General features: G+C 36.2%; 1 protein-coding gene across 5 annotated transcripts in view; it reads right to left on the bottom strand.

Moving 5' to 3' along the window:
* COL14A1 (collagen type XIV alpha 1 chain) overlaps positions 1-24,463 on the bottom strand; it is a 212,804-nt gene that overhangs the window by 127,331 nt on the left and 61,010 nt on the right. For all 5 annotated transcript variants that reach the window (XM_058564860.1, XM_058564862.1, XM_058564863.1 and 2 more), the window contains exons 9-14: positions 20,566-20,727; positions 13,917-14,068; positions 12,634-12,763; positions 10,665-10,810; positions 7,991-8,120; positions 4,474-4,613 (exon numbers count right to left, since the gene is read on the bottom strand). In XM_058564860.1, coding sequence (XP_058420843.1) covers positions 4,474-4,613; positions 7,991-8,120; positions 10,665-10,810; positions 12,634-12,763; positions 13,917-14,068; positions 20,566-20,727 — 860 coding nt within the window. The remainder of the gene's footprint in view (positions 1-4,473; positions 4,614-7,990; positions 8,121-10,664; positions 10,811-12,633; positions 12,764-13,916; positions 14,069-20,565; positions 20,728-24,463) is intronic.

Below are 24,463 nucleotides of genomic sequence, written 5' to 3'. Positions count from 1 at the left end.
TTCCATTTTCACCCTTTGGGAACTCTGAGTCACGCTGTTGGAGAGGGCCAGCTGATCGTAGCCTTTTCCGTCACCCCAGACATGGGAGTGAAGTCATCTTGGAAGTTCTAGCCCAGCCAAGCTCAGATGAGTGTGCGAGTCACCCCAGCTGACACTTCATGGAGCAAAGATGAGCTGTCCCTGCTGAGCCCTGTCCAAGATGCATAACCATGGGTTGTTATTTTAAGCTGAGATGTTGTTCACATAGCAATAGTTAACTGAAAATATATATTATCTTCTTCTGAGTCTGGGCCTGTAATGTTATCAGTCATTCTTAGCGTTTAGTGTTTACTCTGGTCTGGGTACTATCTGCATGCTTTACATGCATTAACTCACTTAATCCTTATACAACCTTGTAGGGTCGCTAATTACTACCCCTACTTTGAAGATGAGAAAATGAAACTCCAAAAAGTTAAGGAAACTTGCTTAAGGGAAAACCAACTAGTATCTAGGACTTAAAAACAAGTGTTTCAGACTCTAAATCCTATGTTCATAAACACGATTTACAGTATGCCTTCATTATTTAAACTCACAGAAAAGACAATTCCACATATAAAATATGAGCTCAAGATATGTTTTTCTTAACTATATTTACATATTGCTTTCCGTTGTTTTGAATTGTAACTTCACATTCATTGTCTTATTTAGCCTCCTCCTCCTCCTACCAAACCCTAGGTGTTTATAATAACTATTTTACAAACAAGGAACCTGAGGCCCAAAGACCTTAACTAAATTTCCTGGAGCCATAAAACTATTAAATGGAATGGACAGTTAGGCCTTGACTTCTAAGTCTCAAATCTGTGACAAATAGGAATTTTGTGAAGATATCAAACATACACAAAAGCAACTAAAATCAAATTTTCTTAGGTACCCCAAGAGAAAAAAGCATTCATACATATACACAAGGTTTTCTCCCTTTTTATATATATAGACATAACATATGTATGTTGAAAAGATGTAGTTTATTTATTAAAGCATTTTATTTGATACTGAACAGACCATATTTTCTGCATTAATTATTGGTTATTTTATTTCATCAAATGAAAACTTTTAGGTATCATTGATTTTTATGTTATATTACGTTTTAGACTAAGTTCTGGAACTGATTTTGTTGGTAGTACTTTTAAGATATAGAAGAAGAATTTGAGAAAATGATAACAAAGACCATGATCTCATTGTTATGCAACTATTTTTGAGAAGAATTTTTCAGTCTAGCTAACAGCTTAACTTCACCCTAATTCTGGGACGAATGAAGAAAGAGGCCTTGAGGAGGAACGAGGGACTGGGTCTCCGCGCTGGGCTCTGTTGTTGAGTCATGGCTGCTGGGAACTCAAGTTGCCTCTCAGACCATAAAAGCTGTGGTCTTTCATTTATAAAACTCAAATGGCAGCACTTAATTCTCCGTTTGCACACTTCCCCAAATTCTTTCACAGTACATGCTATTTGAGATGGCTTCTGTCCTTAGTTTGACAAGTCATGCTTTGGCAGCACTTTTTATAAGGATCGCAGGAGGTGCTCTCTGTAAAGCTCTCAGAACAGTCTCTGGCTCAGAGTCAACACTCAACATGTGTTAGCTGCCATCATTATCACCACTACTGACAGTTGTTTAAGTACTCTGTCTTCTTTTTCTTCCTTGGTCTCCAAAAAGTTGGAGAGAGGGGTAATGCAGAAAAGATACAGAGGAAGGAAAAGGAAGTAAAGGAGGGAAGACAGGAAGAAGAGGAAATGAAGCAGAGAAATATAAATTGAGTCGAAAGCAAAGCTTTTACAATCAATTACATGTTACAAACTAGAGAGATTTTAGTTGGGACATTTTAAAGTTCATTCCAGAATGTTTTGAGAATTTCCTAAAAATCCAACTGTAGCATCAGCTACAAATAAAAGTTTAAATTAATAGAAGTTAAAGCAAAATATGGTAGGAATACTCACCCTTAAAATCACATATTCCAAGATTAGGTAAAGTAATATTTCTCTTAAAAGACACTTGTCCACAACCTCTAGTCTCAATTGCACAGGTTAAGAATTAAGAAATAAGAACACACACACACACACACACACACACACACCCCAGTCAAAATGGAAATGTTACAAAATCCACACACTGTGTATGCATTTTATTAAAATAAAATTTTCTAAGATTTTCATTCATAGATTTTCATCCATTTACTCATTTTAAATTCAGTTTTACCAAATATACTTTTCTAATTTCCCAGCACAAGACGAATTAGAAATAGCAAGTGCCAAAAGCATCCCCAAGATTGAAAAACACTACAAAAAAAAAGTACACATATTTCTCAACAAATATTTTAGTCTGGGGTCCTTCTTTATAAAGGCAAATAATGTAAAATACCAGAAGAGGCCACAACAGCTATAATTTTTTTAAGTAGATGTTCACTAGACCTCTCGTGGTGATCATTTTGCAATGTATGTATATATTGAATCATTATGTTGTACATCTGAAACTAATATAATGTTATATGTCAATTATACCTCAATAAAAATAATTTTTAATTCTATAATTATATTTATAAATATTACTTATATATACATATATATGACAGTTTATTTTTGTTTTATGAAAAATTATTACCAAAGGAAGATGCTCTACAGTGAACAAACATTCATTGGTGAATACAGTTGTATTATTTTGGTTGTTCAATGAGTCCACATTTTTAAATTGGTAAGTTATGCATAAAAATAGAAATCCCTCGTCACAAGATCAGAGGTCACAAGATCCGGCAGCCCCCAGCTGGATTTCTAGGCAGCAGCAGTATGCAGGAGCTGACCCTGGCTCTGCAGGAGCCTACACTGGCTGCATCTTGGATGAACACGTAGGCACTCCCCAGCTCATTAGTGCCCACCACACCCTAGCATCCTTGTCACTGCACCGCATTGTTCATCGTCACTTCTCATCAGTCTTGAATTGTCTTACTTTCAGTAGAGAATTTCTTCTACATCCATGTCTTAAAAATGGGAATACGAAATATAGCCCAAGTTAGCCTCATGTTTCAAGAAAAACAGGTGAGAGTGTATTTCTTTGCAGGTGTGACTACTTCTGCACATTTAATGACAATCCTCACTCATTGAAATTACCTGCCTGATCTTCCTACACGGGTGAAATTTGCAACCCTTGGGAAAGTAGTTTATTTATCACTGATAACAAAGAGACACCGAGAGCTCAGTGTTTTTGGTTTCAATCTTTTTACTACTCCAGACTCCTGCCTTCAAAAGCTAAGCATAGTCCAAATGATCCCAGCTTCGTCAAAATTATTTGCCCGCAGAATTTATGAAGATTTAATGAAAGATGTTGAACCATATTTCTGTACGGTCAGTGGATGTGCAGTTTTTGTCCATTCGTTACCCAACATCCCATGGGGGGTGCATTTGGCAAAATACTGCTCGGATTTAATTGTAGGAAAAGTTTGTCTCTGCATATGAAAATACTTGCTTTATTTGGTTAGAAAATAGAAATGATGTAATCCAACATATTTCCCTCTTTGCCTTAGCTTCTTGGACCAAGATAAGGCATAAAAATAACTTTGCCATCTATCCTGCTAAAACATATTTCCAAGGAAAGGATTTCTGAAGAGTAGTAGTCACTGAGTGCAAGATACTATATCTTCATGGGTTTTAGTAAGTTCTGTTATTTGAAAGTATCTTCTCAGACAAAACTTGAATTATTCAATTTTCAATTTAAGCTCCTCCAACTAGGGTCTTTCAGATGCCAGTTTACTCAAAAGCAGATGGGTAAACTGGCATTATTTCTAGGTTACTACTTCCATGAAGATATATACTTCCCCACCCCTGTCCACTGGAGTGGATTGTATTTACCAAAGATGGCCACATCAACATATATCTCCCATCCCACATGCCTCCCACCATAGGCAGGACCTGTGTTCCTCCCCATCTTGAATCTATGCAAGGGCTTGTGATATCTCCCACCAATGCAGTGTGGTGGAGGTGATATTCTGTGACTTTTGATGTTAGGTAACCTTTAGTTACCTAAAGGTCACACAGCTCCCCTGTGTCTCTCTCTGTCTCTTTGGACACGTGTCTGGGGACTCCTGAGCCAACATGTAAAAAGTCCAGCTTCCATAAAGCTGTCACACTGGAGGGATCATGTGAAAATTCTACTTAGAATACAGAGAGCTGCTCCAGCTCCCAGCTGATCAGTCTTCCCAGACCAGGCACGAGACATGCAAATAAAGAAGCCACTATGATATGTCAACTCCAGCTGCTATCTGGCTACAATATCAGGAGTGACCCCAAGCCAGAACCACATGTCTAAGTCCCAATTCCTGACCCACGGAAATTGCGAGAGAAAATAAATACCTGGTATTGTTTTAAGCCACTATGTTCTGGGATGATTGGTTATGAGGCATAAAAAACTCACACACAACCATGGGAAAACAGACATCATGTTCCACAGCTTACCTCATTGATTTCAGTCCCATCTGCGTTGTTATATACAATTCGATAGCCACTGATCTTTATTGAAGTAGGGTCCCAGGCTAACCGAGCACTGTTAGAGCCAACATTGGAGATTCTCAGGTTTCTTGGTGGACTTAAGGGCACTTTACAGTAAGTGGAATAGAAAATAATTAAAATTTTAAATAACATATGTGCAAAAAAGACAAAAAAACAGCATCTTTGACTTCTAAACTACTTACATATGAAAAATTTCACCCAGAAACTAACTTACGACAAAGAAGATTAGCAAATTAACAAAGAAAAAAGTTTTCCTTGTAGAGAATGGAGAGTAGTAATAAATTATACATGCTTAGAAATAAATAAGATTTAAACAAATTTTCTGGGCCTTTCTTTTCCAATCAATGTTATTATTACAGCCTGATATAAATAAGAAACCTAATGGATCAAAAACCAGGATATCTGAAATTAAGTCTTAGCTATTCCATTCAACTATCAAATGATTCTGGGAAAGTCCGTCTACTTCTCCGCTCCACAATTTCCCATGTGTCAAATGAGGGTGATGCCCATTTGTCATCTCCACTTGGGTATCTATGAGGCATTTCCAACTTAACTTGTCCAAAACTGAACCATTGACTCCTGCCACCTCTCCCAACCTTCTCTCTCAGCCTCTCCCTCTGAGCATTTGGAAACTCCATTCTTCCCGTTGCTCAAGCCAAATACCTTGGAGTCATCTAAGATTCAGGTTTCCAAACATATGTCACCTTCTCAGTAAGATAATCACCTTTCCATGATCACCTGATGTAAAATAATCCGTCTACCTCTATGCTACCTATCTTCCTTCCCTGATTAATTTATTTTTTACTGCACATATATTGGTCTACTGTTTCTCTCCCCCAATACATTGTAATCCCAAAGGATTAGGGAATTTGGTTTAATTTTGTTCTCGGCTTTATCCCCAATATAGCAAATACTCAATAAATATTTGTTGAATCAATAAGTAGGAGGCCTGCCCTGGATAAATCCCAGTGGCTTTGTGAGACTAGATAAAAACAAACACTTTGCTCTTGCTGTAAAAATATTTAAAGAGGTGTTGGTATTTCTATAGATCCCTATCAATTCCATAGGTTTTTGCACTTCTTCAAAGACCCCCTTCTGATTCAACAGATTAAAATTCGTCAATAATCTTTGAGTTTCATGAACTTTTACAGGTTTATAGTAAAAACAATTGTTAAGGTTTATTGTGTGCTTTCTATGAATCTGAGACATAACACACGTTATCTCATTAAATCCTTACATTAGACTACAAGGATAGAGTTACAGTTATCCTCCTTATATATAGATCATGAAATTGAGATAATTGGCCAAGGTCACAGTTAGGAGCAAAAGAGCAGTTAGAATTTAACACAGACAATTGATCACTTGATTCAAGAGCTTGTGATAAGCCAGCAGAGCAAAAACCTAGAAGATAAATAATGACAGTTATCAGCCATAGCTGTGGTGGGGGATCAGAATTGGCCACCCCAAAGTGTGTCTCTTTGGCATGAGGATTATTTTGGGCTAATGATGATTATTACTTTTAAAAACTGCAGACATGGGAAAAGCTCTGAAAAGTAGAATTTACCCTTTGTAAGAGACATTTACATTTGTAAGGGAAATCTCCATCTGTAAAAATATCTCCCTCTCTGTACCAGGAAGAAGTGGGGATGACCTCATCTCTAGAAACTCGTTTCAGTGCAGAAGGCAAGGACTTAAATTTGCATAATAACCTTACTCTTGTTTACTGTGCTTTTCTGGTAATCTCCCATAACTGACTTCCCCCAATCCCAACATCCTCCTTTGTCTTTAGCTGAAGATAGTATTTAAAATGAGAGCCCCGGCCATTTTGGCAAGTTGCTCAGTTTTCCTGAGTCTCTCCCATGTATACATGTTATAAAGCTTTGTTTGATTTTCTCCTGTTATTCTGTCTCATGTCAATTTAATTCGTACCCCAGCCAGAAGGACTCAGAGGGTAGAGGATTTATCTTCCTCCTCTACACCACAAAGCATGATGCTTCCTAACACCAAAGGCCACTTCTTTCATTAATTCAATACATATTGATTATTTGGCAATAAACAGCCTGTAGAACCTAGTGACTGTCTTAATACTTCAGGGGCTGGAGAGAAAGTGTAGGAGAGAGAAAAGCAATATAAGTATTTTAAGTGTTGTGCACACTTAGCTGTAAATTTTTCTGGAGATCAGTTAAATTTGGCAGTATGGTGGAACAATGTCTGGTTTCCTCAGTGCATAAAAATGCCAGTCTCAGGAACATGTACCCAGAACATCATTTTTTTGACCTTTATTTTTTTTTAAAAAAAATCAACTACTAATAGCAGAAAAGTGTTATGCACATTTTTTAAAAATATAAAGAAATGAGTATTCTGAGTGAAAGAGAGATGGGCAGTTGGAAAGGTTTTTCTTCCAAACTGACAGAGTCCCAAAATTCACTTAAGTCAAGTGATATATTAGATGCTTTCTGGCATGATTCATTTCTTTTCTGTCTTGGGCTCTCCCAGTTTTTTGTTTGTTTTTTTTTAATTACATTGGTCTTTGAAGACCAAGAACAACATAGCCTTAACTAACAAAGACTGGATGTGGGAGAAAACTTCTTTACTTATCATTAAATTTCTATGAATGTTTCCCAAGTAGAATCTACAGAAATTGTGCTATTCACCTCTTCCCAAGGCTCGGAGTGATGCACAAGACCCCAAGTCTCCCTGCGCTTTCTTATGTTTCAAAACATGAATAGAGTCATATTTTTAAGAGTAGGTGGCAAAGCACTGTTAGTATGCCAGGGTAGCATTTTGTTTATATCATATTTTCAAATAAAATAGATAATTACATACATCTCCTAAAAATATTATAAATTTTCAACATTTAGGCAAAATTAGACTTGCCAATAAAATTTCTACTCAATTTTTAAAAGCTAATTATAATAATGATAGTCTGAGATAAGAAGGACAGCAAAAATTTATAGGAAAAAGTGGTAATTTTGATGAGAGTGGGGGAAAAAAGAAATATTGGGTATCTATGTGCCAAGTGCTTTCATCTGTACGACTACATTTATCTTCTATCAACAACATGCTGTAAGATTATTGTTCCTCCATCTACAGATTCAAAACATTACATGACTTGCTCATTGTCACCCAGTTACAACATGACTTGAGCTGGGATTCCCATCTTGGCTGCTCTGATTCCAAAGCTCGTGTTCTTTCCCCTGTATTCTGATCTAGCATTTGGATTTAGACAAAGGCACTGGTGGCATCAACTAGAAGACGCTAAAGTTCAGTTCTAGCATCGATATGACTCATAATAATAAGACTAGAAGAAATACATTTCCTTCCCCTAAATAAAATACACACTGTCTTAAGTTACGATTAGCTCCTAAGAGGTTTCAACCTAAACCAGTATTTCCAATTCAGAATCCCAACATTTATTTGGGCTTTTATTACAGTATTTCGTCTGAAGGACTGAACTGCTCACATGTTGTTTCTTGTCCTGTAACGGGATCACTGGCCTCTTCTCCAAACATAGCATAAACTGTAACTGTGTATTCCGTATTGGGCAACAACCCACTCAACTCAATATCTGTGTGGGTGTCTCCAATTCTCATCTGAAAAGAACACATGGTATCAGATCGTTTGCCAATGTGTATTATCCATGTTGATTAGAATGGAACTGAGTAAAGGTGAGACTTCACGTAATAAGACTTTGTCCCCTCACAACCCCTTCATCAAACAGGCTTCGGTCATCATTTTTACATTGCTTCTTGTCATCGTATATTAGAAACAGATGCTATGGAACCATACAAAACTGAATGTACCCGTGCGTGCTGTTTTAGGATAACTCTTTACATGTGGATAAGTGGCAACTGCAGCCAGAATAACAGTGTCAAATATTTGGTTCCCAGAAGAGTGTGGGAGGAATTGAATCAGAAATGTTCTCTCTAAAGAGTGTAAGCTCCAGGCCAGCGTGTTGGAGGCAGGGCCAAATGGGCATCTGTCACCAGTTGGCTAATTCTAACTAGTCTCTTGGCTGGATGCCCAGTTTTTGTTTCAAATATGACTGAGCTGGACCAGTTTTACTGCCCCATTCTACAAAGGGACCAGTCCACTTGGATTGTAAGTCGCTTCCGGGATTCAGAAGAGATCAACCCACCTTCACACTCAACTTGGCAATTTGCTTTTGATTCTAGGATGAGTTTTCTGACCCTTGGAGTTAGTCAAACCAGCCAACATTCTCAGTTATGTGACAACTGCGTGACAAGATGGTTTTATTTTGTTTTGGAAAGAAGAAAAATATCTCCATAGACAGTCTTCAGTCACACAACTGCCAGTGTTATTGACACAACATTTTTAATTTTGAAATATTTCATTATACATAATATAAATATAGAGAAAATAATATAATGCACCCTGATGTACCACCAGTCGAGTTTAATAAATATCAACATTTTGTCATATTGACTTCAACTGATATATTCAGATAAAAAAGAAGTTCTTTCTCATTCTTTCTGTTTACCACTTCTCCTCTAAGGTTGAGGTGTATCTTACTGATCCATTTTTTTTACTTCCGCATACATATGTGTATATCTGTAAATAATTCACGGTTCTGCATGTTTAACGATGTACATAAATTGGACCATATCAACATAATATTTTTACAATTATTTTCTCTGTCAATATTATGCTTCATAACTTATCCATGTCAATACACAGGGACAGAGTTGACACTATTTAATTCCTTTATGGTATTCTTTGTATAAATATGCCACTATTTTCCATTCCTCTATTGATGAACATGTCAGTTGTTTGCAATATTTTATTCTGACCAAGTGCCCACATTGAAAATTCCTCGTGGGATATTTCCTTATGATATATACCCAAAAAGTTGTATATATCTTCAACTTGATGAGATATTTCAAATTATTCTCCAAGTCAGCTCTACCAATTTACATACCAATTTACATGAGTGATTCTGTTTCCCCACATGCTCATGAATATGTAGTATTATCAGACCTTAAAAACTGTTTGCTGATCTATTGGGTGTGAACTGATATACCTGTCTTTTTGATTTTTCTCTTTGCTAGTAAAGCTGAACATATTTATAGCATCATTTTTAAGTCTCCCTTCTGTCAAAATAATTCAGATCCATATTAAACCCAAATGGGCAAAAGCTGTCTAAATCTTGGAAAGAAAAGAACACATGTCATCCATGCTCTGTTCTCGGTGCTCAGATTCACCATATTTTTGGCCCTAAAGATTTCTGTCACCAGAGGCAGGTTTTAGAAAATGTTAAAGAATCGAGTTCTGAACTCCCTCTCTCATCCACTCCACCTGCCTCGCCAAGACACTCCCAAGTGTCAGAGACATTTCTTCTTTATTCCTTGAATATCTATATTATAGTAATTGTTCCCTAAAAATTAAACAAGTTAAATATTTAAAATAAATATTTAATTTAATTAATTAATTTAAAATGAGGAGTAAAATAAATCATTTGAAAGTCAAAGATTCACCATTTAAATGGAATAAATGCAAAGAAATCCACATCGATGAGATAGATTTCTCTCTCAAATTAGTAAAAAAATATTTTCCGAGTCAGTGTACATAGTGGAAAACAGTCATTTGCAAACTTCATATGACAACATAAATTATGTAAAATTTCTCTAGAGTCAATTCGTAATACCTAGCATAAGCCTCAACAATTTGCATACGGTTTGAAAAAGAAACTCCATTTCTAGGAACTTATCCTAGGGAAATAATCAGACAACCTAGCAAAGTTATATGTTAGGAATGGTCACAAAGGCATTATTTATACAGCAAAGTAGCTGAGCATGCAGTAACATGAGATTAATTAAACATGACCTAGTAAAATGACTAAATAAAATATTATTTAATAGTATTAAAAAATATTCACAATAAACAGAATAAAAACAGAAGACTACAAAACCGTTTCCTTTTTTCTGTGAAAATGCACGGAAAAAGATTGTTAACTAAATGTTAACAATGGATATCTCTAGACGATGGAATTACAAGTGATTTTTTTTCCTTTAGCTAATGTGAATTTTCTAAATTTTATACATTAAATTTTTGTAGCAAAAAAATCTATTTTAAGGAAGTCAAAGATGCTAGGACTCTAGTAGGCAGCAGGCAATTACCTCTTTTTCATTGCTAGCCAGACCCTCCGTGAGAGGAGCATAGAGGATCAGGTATCCTGATGCGCCAGCCACTGCGTTCCATTTTGCCCTCAGACTATTCTCAGTCACATCATACAGTTCAAGGTCGGAAGCTATAGGTAAAGAAACTGCAAGAGAAGATTTTTTTTTAATGTTCAGTCATTTATCAGTGTGCTTATTTCAAAGCATCTATGCATTAGTATCTATTATATAAACATAGTTTATTTTTCAGATAATTTTCACCCTTAAATCTGTTCACATAGCCTTGTAAGCCCCTTCTGGAGAGTAAACATAGTGAATGTTTAGAAGCAGGAATGACATCTTCCAGTTTGTTATATCCCACTACAGTGACGGACACACTTCTCTGGGAGCCAGTCAAGAGCAGAGAGACTATTCTGACCATCACTTTATGCCTATCACCACTCACAGTGTCTGACATGCAGTGGTCATTAAAAAATAGTTGTTGGGTCACTTAATGAATGACAAAATGGGTGGCTGGACAAACAAATACTTGAATGAATAAATTACTCATCGATACATTTAATTAGAGACAGTGATAAAGCATCACTAAGTCAGTAGCAATAGGGTTTGAGAAAAACGGAATAATCAAGAAACAAGATCGGCCATATTTGACAAGTAGGGAGAAAGAGATTAAGGATAAATTGCGAGCCGGCCCCGTGGCTTAGCGGTTAAGTGCGCGCGCTCTGCTGCTGGCGGCCCGGGGTTTGGATCCTGGGCACGCCCCGACGCACCGCTTGTCCGGCCATGCTGAGGCTGCGTCCCACATACAGCAACTAGAAGGATGTGCACCTATGACATACAACTATCTACTGGGGCTTTGGGGAAAAAAAAAAGGAAGAGGATTGGCGATAGATGTTAGCTCAGAGCTGGTCTTCCTCAGCAACAAGAGGAGGATTAGCATGGATGTTAGCTCAGGGCTGATCTTCCTCACAAAAAAAAAAAAAAAGGATAAATTGCAAGTTCCTGGGTTAAACCAAGCCAATGAAAACCATGAAAAGTTGTTTTCAAACATAATTCTAAGCCCTCCATAGTCGGTTCCTACCTGCTTTTCCAACCACAGTATCAAGTTTGGGATTTTGCTTACACATGCATCTCTGTGTCACACTTCTATTGGAGTGTCTATAGCACTTTACTGCACTAATGTGTTTGTATGTCCTTGGATTGAATTCCTTCTCTTACTAGACTAAAACTTACTTGAAGGCAGGGATTGTTGCTAAGATATTTCTGCAAAGTGAAGGTATTAACACCTGCCTTACAAATTGTTGCAGAGATAAATTCAACAATGTATTGGATGTGACTGTGATTATCAATATGCCTGGCACATTGTTATTGGTGTGTTTACATTGCTATTGCTCCATCAAAGGCAGAGTTTTTAGACCAACTTTATATAGTGCCTGGCATGTAATAGGAACTCAGTTAATGTTTGAAATAACTAAATGAGTGGGTAATCACATTTTTTAAGGTTATCTTTCTCAGGATTCTTTGAGTGTTTGTGTGTGTGTTATCATGATCATGCTCAGGTAAGGAATTACTAGTATTCATAAGCTTGTTTTAACTACAATGACGGGAATAATGAGAACTGATGTAATGTAATTTCCTTGGTATTCTACTGGGCAGGAGAGCTACAGAGCTCCTTCTCTACATCTATTGACAAATTCAAGCCCAGTGCTTAGTTCATAAAATGCATTCACTAAATATTTGTTTATTAAATGATTAAATATTTTGCACCCTTCACCACTGAGTTTGCTTTCTCCTAAATATATCAGAGTTTTGTAATATCTCTCCCAATGTGTGGCACCTGCAAACAGCGTGAGAACCATTGCCTATGAATTTGATGCCCTCAATACAACCTAAGCAGAATTCCAGTTTAGGCAAGGCCATCTAAGCAATGCTGTACAAAGTCATAAGTGGGGTAGAATTCAATACATACGTGTAGTTTCAGTTCCCCGTAGGGCTTCACTAGCGGTGTGGGCATATATTGCGAAGACTGCTATCTGATACTCAGTTAAAGACATCAAGTTCTTCAACATTGTGGAAGATACACTCCCATCTACCACCACCTGTTTAAAGAATAGTTTGAGAAATAAGACTATGGAATATCTCACATGCAGAACTGAAATCAAAAGCAAGAATATCTTTAGCAAGAATATTTCATTAAATATTTTCTTATTTATGCCATGTCATTTTTTCCACTGTGGCAGTCAATTCTCCTTGAATTTCTACATGAAGTGACATATCTTTTATGGAATATGTCCAAAAATCCCTTACTAATTTATATCTAGTGTAAATTGTGTCATTCTCAGGCTAATTATTACCCTATTCTTGTTCACTTAATAACAGTAGACATGTGATATTTTTCCATGGAGCTTTGGGAAGCATTTAAAAGGTTTATTAGTCATGAAAAAGATAGAACCATTGGAAGCACTCTGATTTTTTTTTAGTCCAGATGATTTAAAACTCCATGATCTACTTCTCTAACACTTAAAAAAGAAATCATAAATCCTGCCATAAGACAGAAGAAAATTGTGAAACATTCTGAGGTCAATCAGAGGTTTAAAAAACAAAAGGTTAGTACTTCAAAAAAAAAAGAAAGGGCAATTTCATCAAATTTTAACATATTCCCTGTGAATTTCTGTATCAAAGATAGGAAACAGGAAGGATCCAATCACCTGGCAATAGGTGTTCTCTCCTGTGGGCCAACCTATGAAAAAAACCAGCCACAGATGCTTCATTATGGCTTCTCCATTGCACTAATCTCCACAAATATCCAGGAAATCCCAAATCCTGGAGGACTATATGACCACATAATTTGGAACACACAGACTTCATTAAGGCAGAAGCTCAGACCACTCCCAAACAAGAAAGAATAAATGAATAGTAAAAGAGGGTTCTGGCCAGATAATAACTACTGATTCCTTTTGCTTTAGAACACATTAATTTTAAAAAGAAAAATAAAGTCAAGACAACTTGTGTTAGAAATGGATACATGACCAGTTTTGAGAGTTATTCGATGGAGGTGAGAAGAGAAGATGTAAATATCATAACCCAGAGAGATAGAACAACATGGACATATGGAAATGTATTTCCCTCAAATAATTTTAAATGTTTGTGACAGAATAATCTCCTTCTACATACATTTCTTTCTTGTCCTCACTACTATAGAAGACTTGAGAGAATAAAAATAATGGTTTGAAAATATTGTCTCCTTATTACCTCTTCTGGTTTTCCACCCCTGGCAGGATAATATACAATTCTGTATTTTTCCACTTTTCCTGGGGCATGAGTCCAGTTAACCATAAAGCTTCTGGCAGTGACTTCAGAAGTAATCAACTCCGTAGGTGGCCCAATGGTGGCAAAGGCTGATGCTAAATTAAAGAAATACATAAAATGAACCTCTTTCCCAAAATTATTTCTTATGAACCTAGCAAACTCCATTAATTAGAAATGACTACTGATTTTATGCTACCTCTAAGATTTTCATCTCTAGGTAAGTTGATTCAGTTATTCATTCCTACATTTGTTCATTGAAACATTTAAGTGTCTATTAGGGACCAATCACTATGCTAGATTTTGAGGATGCGAACTTAAATAAGACATAGTCCTTGACTCTCTTTAACTTTCTTAAAGATATGCTATAGAATAATAAAAACAAAAACACAACATTAATTGAGCATACGTATACTAAAGGTTGTCTTCTGCGCTCTTTAGAAGTATTATCTCATTTAATTTTCAGTAGTTACCATTATTGTTCCCATTTTGTAGGTGAGAAAATCAAGGCATAGTGAAGTTAAATAACTTGCCCAAGTCTCACAATTAGTAAGTATCAGAGCTGAGATTTATTCTCAAGCTTCTTGATACAAGAGCCTGTGTTTTTAAGCATCAGAGGGTACAGCTCCTATAATGAAGATTTCAGCTGAACAAGTGGTCAATATCTAAAAGTAAAAAGAGATAAAAAGGCAACTAACATATACTGAATGCCCACTAAGAGCTAGACACTATGTAAGTACTTTGTGTGTGTTATATACATGTTAAAGCAAATGATTCTATAAAAGATTTGGGACACATAAAGTTCAAAGTCTTTGAACTTTAGGATTTCTTATTCTCCAGGGGCACTTACTCAAAGGAATTTTAGTAACCATAGTAATGGGAAAAAACCATAGTTATTGAACACTAACTGTGGCTAGGAACTGTATTACATGATTTATCAGCAATCACATGTTTTTTTGTGGCAATAGCTGGGCTCTCAAGTAGTCTCATTAAGAAGCTCAGAGAAATTTGTTCAGGAAACTACTGCTTGGCTGCTCAACCTAGTCCCAAGAGATCTGGTCCAGGGAAGGGAGAATGATGGAAGACAGAAGGAACATGTAGCCAAATAGAATCACTCCACACTCTGGATACAATGAGGGCAGGAAATAAAACCAAACTCTTAAAGGAGGATCTGAACGTTACCCTCTTCTCAGATCACATCGCTACAAGCCAGGTGTAACCTGCAGACCAATGATATGAAGGACAAGGGTTAAAAATTCATGATGGCTGTGTTTCCAGGAAGATAGAGTAGATGTACTTTTCCCTATTTTTCCTGCTAAGTACAAGTAAAACTCTGGAAATTATATATAAGACAAGCATAAGAAGACGCTGACAGAGAAAAGAAGGTAGATGAGCAAGGGACTATGGGACCCAAGAAATAATACAGTGGTGAGTTCCCTGAGTTTTCCTTTTGCGTTATATATCCCAGACTTGTGCTGAAGAATCCAGTAACCTAGAAACGCCAATAGTTATGGACAAAAAAGCCCCAACAAAGCCTGCTTTCTCTAGCCAAAGGACCAGGAAAGGGCCAACCGGCCAAGACAGAAAATTTTTAGGCAATCACTGCTCTACTCTAGACAAATATCTCAGAAAAAAACTGTGGCCCCACCCCACCTCATGCTAGAAAAGGCCAAGTAGGCAGCCAAGACTTCCACTTTTCTTGGCTGTAACAGAGTGACCCAACATTCACCCCCATCCCATCACACAGCCAGGGTCATGTGAGAAAAGGCCAAGTAGGGAAGAGAGATAATCATCCCTGACAGGTGATAATGAATCCTTCCACTACACTCCCATCTGTGATACCAGTGGAGACCACATGAAGAGCCTAGACTTCCAACACCACATGGTAGTAGTAAAGCACCACTCCTTTTTCCCTCTGGGCTGGTGTCAGAGGACATCTAGTGGTGAGTCAGTACTTGAAGAAATAATGCCTGAAAATTTCCCAAATTTGGCAAAAGATGTAAACTACAGATTCCAGAAAATGAGTGCACCCCAAACCGATAGGCCAACAGAAATTCACACCAGGACATACCTTAGTCAAGCTTCTGAAAACTAAACTCAGCGGAAAAATCTTAAAAGCAATGGGCGAGAAATGACGCCTTACTTATAGGGGGAAGAATTTCTAATGACAGCAGATTTCTCATCAGAAACCATGGAGGCCAGAGGGAAGTGGTACAATGTTTTTCAAGTATTAAAATAAAAAAGTTGTCAACCCCAAACTCTATATCTAGAAAAAATTTCTTTCAGGAATGAAGGGAAAAACCAAGGCTTTCTCAGATGAAGTAAAATTAAATAATTAAGAGAAATTTCCACCAAGAGCTATCCTAAAAGAATGACTAAAAGAAGTTCTTTAAACAGAAGGAAAATAATCAAAAGAAGGAATCTCGGGACCAGAGAAAGGATGAAAGAATGACAGAAAAGCATAAAAATATAGATAAATATAATACATTTTAATTCTCCTCTTGAGTTTTCTATATTATTTTTGATGGTTGAAGAATTATAACAATTTCTGATGAATTCTAAATACAGAGAGAGGAAATATTTAAGACAATTATATTATACATAGGTATGGTAAAAGAACTTGAAGGATGGTGAGGTTTCTACACTTCACTAAAACTAGTAAAATGTCAACACCAAATGTATATTTAATGTAATACTTAGAGCAACCACTAAAAAAGCTATATAAACAGATTCTATCAAAAACATTATGAATAAATCAAAATGGAGTTCTAAAAAATGTTTGAGTAACCCACAGGAAGGAAAGATAAAGAAAACAGAGAAATGAAAACTGGAGAGAACAAACAGGGAAAAAAACACAAATAAAATAGCAGGCTTAAGCCCAAACATATCAATAATTACATTAAATGGAAATGGCCTAAACACTCCAATTAAAAGGAAGAGATCAGCAGAGTGGGTTAAAAAACATGACCAACTATATGCTGTCTACATGAAATCCACTTCAAATATGATATGGGTAGGTTGAAAGTAAATGGATAAAAAAAGTTTTATCATGTAAACATTAACCAAAAGGGAGTAGAAATGGCTATATAAGTATCAGATAAAGTAGAGTTCAGAACAAAGAAAATTACCAGAGACAGAGGGACATTACATAATGATAAATGGTTAATCCACCAAGAAAACATAGCATCCTAAATGTGTATGCACCAAAGAGCTGCAAAATATGTAAAGTAAAAACCGATAGAACTGAAGGAAGAAATAGACAAATCTACAATTAAAGATGGAGACTTTAACACTCCTCTCTCAACAATTAATAAGACAACTAGAGAAAAAATCAGCAAGGATACAGAACTCAACAAGACCATCAACTAACAAGATTCGGTCAAAACAGAACATTGCACGTAACAGCAGAATACACATCCTTTACAAGCATTCATGGAGCATATACTAATGTAAAGATAAACCATATCCTGGGCCATAAAACAAACTCAGCAAATTTAAAAATTGAAATCATACAGAGTATGCTCTCTGATGACACTGAAATCAAAATAGAAACCAACAACAGAAAGATAATAGAAAAACATCTAAACACTTGGAAACTATAAACAACACACTTCTAAATAATCAATGGATCAGAGGACATGTTAAAGAAGATCAGAAATTATTTTGAATTGAATGAAAATATAACATATCAAAATATGTGGGACATTGCTGATGCAATGTTGAGAAGGAAATTTATAGTATTTAAGTAATTACATTAAAAGAGAAAACATCTCCAATCAATAATCTGTTTCTACCTCAAGAATCTAGAACAATAAGAACAAAATAAATCCAAAACCAGCAAAAGGAAGAAAAGAATAAAAATAAGAGCAGAAATCAATGAAATTTAAAACAGAAGAAAAATAGAGAAAATCAATGAAACCAAGAGCCAGTTCTTTGAAAAGATTTTTTTTTTTTAAAAAAGGACAAGCCTCTAGCAAGATCAATAAAGAAAAAAAATAGAGACGACAAAAATTACCAATATTAGGAAAGAAAGAGGAGCTATCACTACAGACCCTCAAGACATCAACAGAACAATAAAGAAATGCTATGAACAACTCTACACACAAAAATTCTACGAGTTGTGTGAAATGGACCAATTCTTTGAAAAACAGAAGCTCTCCCCCCAAGATGGAGAATAGGCAAGGATGTTCATTCTCATCACTCTTATTCAACACAGTACTGGAGTTATAGCCAGTGAAATAAAGCAAGAGAAGGAAATAAAAAGCACAGAGATCAAAAGGGAAGAAATAAAACTATCCCTATTTGCAAATGATGTGATGTTCTGCATAGAAAATCCCCCCAAATTTAGAAAAAAACTCCTAGAATGAATTAGCGAGTTCAAATAGTAGAGTTACAGTATAAAAGATAACATAAAAAATATAATTTTATCTGTATATAGCAGCAATAAACACGTGGACACTGAAATTAAAAATACAATACAACTAAAATCTCTCCAAAAACAATTTACATACTTAGATGTAAATAGAAAAAAACCTGTAAGAACTTGTATTCTGAAAACTACAAAATCCTGATGAAGAAATAAAAGAATATCTAAACAAATGGAAGGATTTACCGTCTTCATGGATTGAAAGAATCAACATAGTAAAGATGTCAATTCTTTCTGAGTTGATATTTGATACTTGAGAATTGATTAATGCAATTTCTATCAAAATCCCAACAAGATTTTTTGTATAATAAAGATTATTCTCATATTTATATGAAAAGGTAAAGGAAGAAGAATAGCCAAAAATAAATTTGAAAAAGAATAATCAAGTGGAAGAAAGTCTACCCAATGTCAGGACATACTCTACAGCCAGAGTAAATCAAGACTGTATGACACTGGAAGAAGGTTAGACATGTGGCCCCAATGGAACAGATTAGAGAACCCAGATATAAACCCACACAAATTTGCCCAAGTGGTACGTGACAAAGGTGCAAAGCAATTCAATGGCAGAAATACAGCTTTTTCAACAAGTACTGCTGAAGTAATTGTACATTGATAGGCCAAAATGAAGCTTGAACTAAATTTCAAATATTTTATAAAAAAATTAACTCAGATCATGGAATTAAATGCAAAATATTTTAGAAAAAAATGTAAAACTTTTAAAAAAAAATACAAAGGAAAATCTTCAGGATCTGAGGACAGGCAAAGTATTCTTAGAGTTGACACCAAAAGCGCTAACCATTAAATTAAAAATTGATAAATTGGATCTCATCAAAATTGAAAGACTTTTGCTCTGCAAAAACCCTTGTTAAAAGGATGAAAAGACAAGCTACAGATTGGGAGAAAACACTAACAAACTACATATCCAACAAAGGATTAGTTTCTAGAATATAAAGAATTGTCAAAACTCAACAGTTAAAAACTAAACACAAAAAATAAAACCAAAAAAAGTCCAATTAGAAAATGGGCAAAATACATGAACAAACATTTCACCCAAGAGGATATACAGATGCAAAATAAGCATGTGAAAAGATATTCAACTTCATTAGCTATCAGAGAAATGCAAATGAAAACCACGAGATATTACTACATACACATCAGAATGGCTAAAATAAAAGATAATAACAACAAAAAATGTTGGTGACAATGCCTAGAAGCTGGATCACTCATATATTGTTGGTGGGAATGTAGAATACTACAGGTACCCTGGAAAACAGTGTAGCAGTTTCTTAACTAAAACTAAACTAAATTAAACATGCAGCTACCATATGATGTAGCAATTGCACTCCTGGGCATTATCCCAGAGACATGAAAACTGATGTTCACACAAGGACATATACATGAATGTTCATAGCAGCTTTACTTGCCCCAGCCAAAAAATGGAAACAACACAGATATCTTTCAATGTGTGAATGGTTAAACAAACTATGGTACATCTATACCATGGACTACAACACAGCAATAAAAAGAAAAGAGCTATTGATATATGCAAGAACTTGGGATGAATCTCCAGGGAATTACTCTGACTGAAAAAAGCCAATCCCCAATAGTTATGTACTACATAATTCCACTTATATAATATTTTCAAAATGAAAAATATTTAGAGATGGAGAACAGATTAGTTGTTGTCAGGGCTTCAGGAGGGGTTGGAGGAAGGCTATAAGTGAATGTGGCTATAAAAGGACCACAGGAAGGATCCTTGTGATGGAAATGTTCTGTATCTTGACTGTATCAATGCCAATATCCTGCCTGTGGTTTCTCAATATGTTACCATTGAGGGAAACTGGTAAAATATACACGATCTCTAGATTATTTATTACAACTTTACATGAATGTACAATGATTTCAAAATCCAAATTTTAATTAAAAAAAAAATGATGGTCTAAATGCAATACCATGGAGAAAATTATCTAGTGGTTAAAATATTCCCCTTCTCCACCACAGAACCTACCAATACACTCTCTTTTCTACTCTGATGATTCACGTCTTACAATAAAGGACTCTATTTAGAAAGTCAACATGAAAAATGGTACGAATTTTCATCATCCACGGTAGACTTTTGCGCAGGGTGATACCCCCATGCCCAGAATGACTGCTCTGTCACTCTTTTACCTTTGATCTCCCTGTCCTGTTCTTCCACCCTGGAGCAGACAGTCCTCGTCAGGCTCTCCACCACTGTGTGCATCAGGTCAAATTCGGCGACGTTGTACACGTGAGTGCTGTCTGGTTCAGAGGCGATCTCCTGCAGTTCATTCTCATCCGCATTTTTCACCCCTTGCATTGAGGACAACAGAGAGGGTCGTGACATTCATGCCCCATTTGAAAAAGCAACTACACGGAGCCTGACCAGAGCCCATCAGTCTCCCCTGCAATCAAAGCATCAGCTACTTTAAAGAGGCAGTGCTCATGTCAGACTGGCTTTTAAAATCACCTTCAGAATCATTTTTAACTGATTAGATCTTAACTTTGTTAACAGGAAGATATCCTGATGAAACTAACTTCTGTCTTGCATGAATATATTGCAGAGGCAGTAGTAATTAAACCAGTATTCTAAACTATCTTCAGGTCCAAATTTCTATTAAATAAGTTTACTTAAATTGAGAGATATTGCTAGAATAAAAATTATATATATAAAATTATTATTATTATTATTAATACATAGCATTAAGAGAAAGCTTGGGAAAATTTCTTCTAACATACCTAAGTATAATTGGCTGGCTAGTAATCAGTGCAATTTTGCTAATGGAAATAGGGAAGCTCTGGTTCTTCCACAATATTTATTGAATTCCATTATTACAGGTCAAGCGCAACGCTGGGTGTTTGGAATACAGCAGAGAATAGAGTGAGACAGAAAATCCTCATTCTTCATGCAACTTTTCCAGTCTATCTTAGCAATGGTTGCTAACATTTAAGGGTGTGCTTACTCTGCCTCAAGCACTTCAGTGTTTTATGTATATTGACATATTTAATCCTCACAACCAATCCAATGAGTTTGGCACTAGTGTTTCTTCCATTTTACGGATGAGTAAACTGATGCACAGAGAGGTTTCAAGGAAACACAACTAGTAAGTATACAGCTGGGATTCCACCCAGGTGGTCTAGACTCAAAGTCGTATGGTTTTAACCACGAAATCAAGCTGCCTCTCAGAAGAGTGTACATTAAAATGAGTAAATATTTACCAATGAAATTAGAAATTGAAAAAAGAAGGCAAGGGTTGGATTTTTTTTTTTTTTTGTGAGATCAGCCCTGTGCTAACATCTACCAATCCTCCTCTTTTATTTATTTATTTATTTTTTTGCTGAGGAAGACTGGCCCTGGGCTAACATCCATGCCCATCTTCCTCCACTTTATATGGGACGCCGCCACAGCATGGCTTACCAAGCAGTGCATTGGTGTGCGCCCGGGATCCGAACCAGCAAACCCTGGGCCGCCACAGCTGAGCACGTGCACTTAACCGCTTGCACCACTGGGCCAGCCCCAAGGGTTGGATGTTTTTATGAGTGTGAAGGTAGATTTCTCTTCCCCAGGCTTCAGCGAACAAGGAGCATTTCTTTATAAATCCCTGTCATTGCAATCATCTGAGGGCATTAAAAAGAGGTACTATGGAAGCAGGGAAGAGAAATTACTTGGGACAACATGAATAACTTCTTAGATGCCTTGCTGTGCCATTTAATTTATCTTCCAACCTCAACGTATTAAGTAACAAAGCTATGATTGTCTCCGAACTATTTGCTTTAGAGGGTTATAAGATAATAAATACTACTGATTTCCAGGTAATTTCAATAGAAAAAGTCCAGGTCACATCTAAATGAGTTCACAAAGTTTTGCTTAAAAACTCATCCACTCACTATTAACAAGACCAGAAAATGGAGAGGAAACACATAAATTAATCCTTCATTATTTTAAGTCTTCCGCAGGGATTTCCTTTGCTGGACAAAAGGATAGAAAAAAAAAAATCAATCTGATGTATCTTGCCTGAAGGACTTCTACAATAGCTTCTAAAATGCACAGTTGGATCTGTGTCCACAATAACAAAGTAACACTGAGTGCATGCGGAAGCAATGAGCTTAATGTCAATAATGCTTTTCATGGCATATAGTTAAAACCAACAAGTTTGGATTCGTATAAGAATATTCTAGGGAAGATAGCTCCCAATCTGTCTCTTTCTCTCTCTCTCATTTTTCCAAACAGAATTGTTTGACTGTTGCAAAAAGCCTGGCAAAGAGATGAAATGGTCATCATGACTTGGAAGGCATTTGTTTTGTAGGAATTTTGCCTTGCTCTTCTTTGCGCATCCAGCACCCCCCACAACGCCTGGCACACGGCAAATAAACAAATACTTCTTTAATGAAACATTCTATGAACCGTATTTTGAGTAGCAAATCTAGGAATGGGTCCAAGGAATTGTTTCTTGTTATTTGAGTTTTTTGTTGTTGTTCGTTGATAGCTTTGAAAGATGTCCTGTTAAACTTCAGGATGAGAAATGTAAATGCCAAATAAATCTGAAATAATTCCTACGACCAAATTCATATTTTAAGTTGGGACTGAAGGACTGAAGTTGCCATATGGCTCAGGCCATTTAGTTTATTGCTTGTATAAGTTCCAAGGATGTGTTGGTAAATGTTTAACAATCAGCTTTCGGCACTGATTTGTCGTGTCTGCTGATTTCTGTTGTAAATACCCACACTATGACTAATTTCAAACTACCAACGCAAGTCACAGAATACAGACTTGGGAAGAGATGCAAACTTTGCAATTGGCTCTTGCAAACTGGCATGACCTGGCCTCAGCACATCACTGAGATATAATACACACACACACACACAATAATAAGAATATAATCTACCCAAACCAAAGCTTGAACATAATACATTAATTTTTTCCTCTGAATTTCCTTTGCTCTTTCTTTTGTGAACAGAATACATAGCCTTTACCAGCAGTATTTTAAAATGGCTTTTACCATAGAAAAACACCCTTCACTTACCTGAATAGTAATAATAATACACTTTTCTCTTACGTGTATCTTTCACAAGTATTTTAACACTAAACATAATATTGCTGCCTTAGAAATCCTTTAGACGCACTAAATTATTCAATAACCATTTACTGGACACTTATTAAGTGTCAAGCACTGGGTTAGGTTCTGGGAATGAAATGATGAAGAAGACACAAGCTCGTCCTCCAGGAAGTCACTGTCTAGAGGCGCTGGCAGGGATAAGGAACAGGAAAGAGAGAGAAGAACAGTTTCTATAGCCGCTTCTTGCTTCTGCACCTGTTCTCAGTCAGTACTTGGCTGGACACTAATAGGAAATAAGTTCTGAAAAAATGACGGATCAGAATCATGCTCTGATGAAAAAAAATGTATAAATAGGGAAACATTTTAGGACTTTTCTCTAAAGGAGAGAAACTTGAACGATACACAAGGAGTAGATAATGCAATGGGTTTACCAGTAGTTCTCAACCTTAGAGAATGTTTTAAAAGTACAGCTTCCTAAGCCCCTGCTTTCTGGATATTTCAATTGAGTAGGAATAGAATGGGTCCCTGGCATCTGTATTTTTTTATGTTGACAGTCAGTTTGTCTCTCCTAACTGGTGTATAAGTCCACGATGGAGCGCATTCTCTTCAAACAGAAGAAACATCCCATAGTTCACAAAAAGAAGATTGCATCATATTCTCAATAAATGCTGGGAGATAAATGCATTTTAATGAGACTAAATATTGATAATAAATAGAATAATTAAATATGTAAAACATAATGAAATGGACCATTCATAATAAGCAATTTTAAAGGTCTTCAGAGCCCTGTTGAGGAATTTGCTGTGACATTTTGATCTGTACTTCAGTGCTGCTTAGCAATTAGGCTTTTTTTCTGCTGAGAAAGTTTCCCAGTCTCTACTAACAAAAGACCCTCCCGTTGCTAAAGAAAACGTAAACATTGTAATCAAGAGCAAAGTTGCCTCGACATCTAAGTATTTTGCACTTATTCTGAATGTGTGCCTTATGTATCC

This window comes from Diceros bicornis, chromosome 21 (genome assembly GCF_020826845.1).
Source record: "Diceros bicornis minor isolate mBicDic1 chromosome 21, mDicBic1.mat.cur, whole genome shotgun sequence".
NCBI lineage: Eukaryota > Metazoa > Chordata > Mammalia > Perissodactyla > Rhinocerotidae > Diceros > Diceros bicornis.
This window is presented reverse-complemented; position numbering and strand designations above follow the sequence as displayed.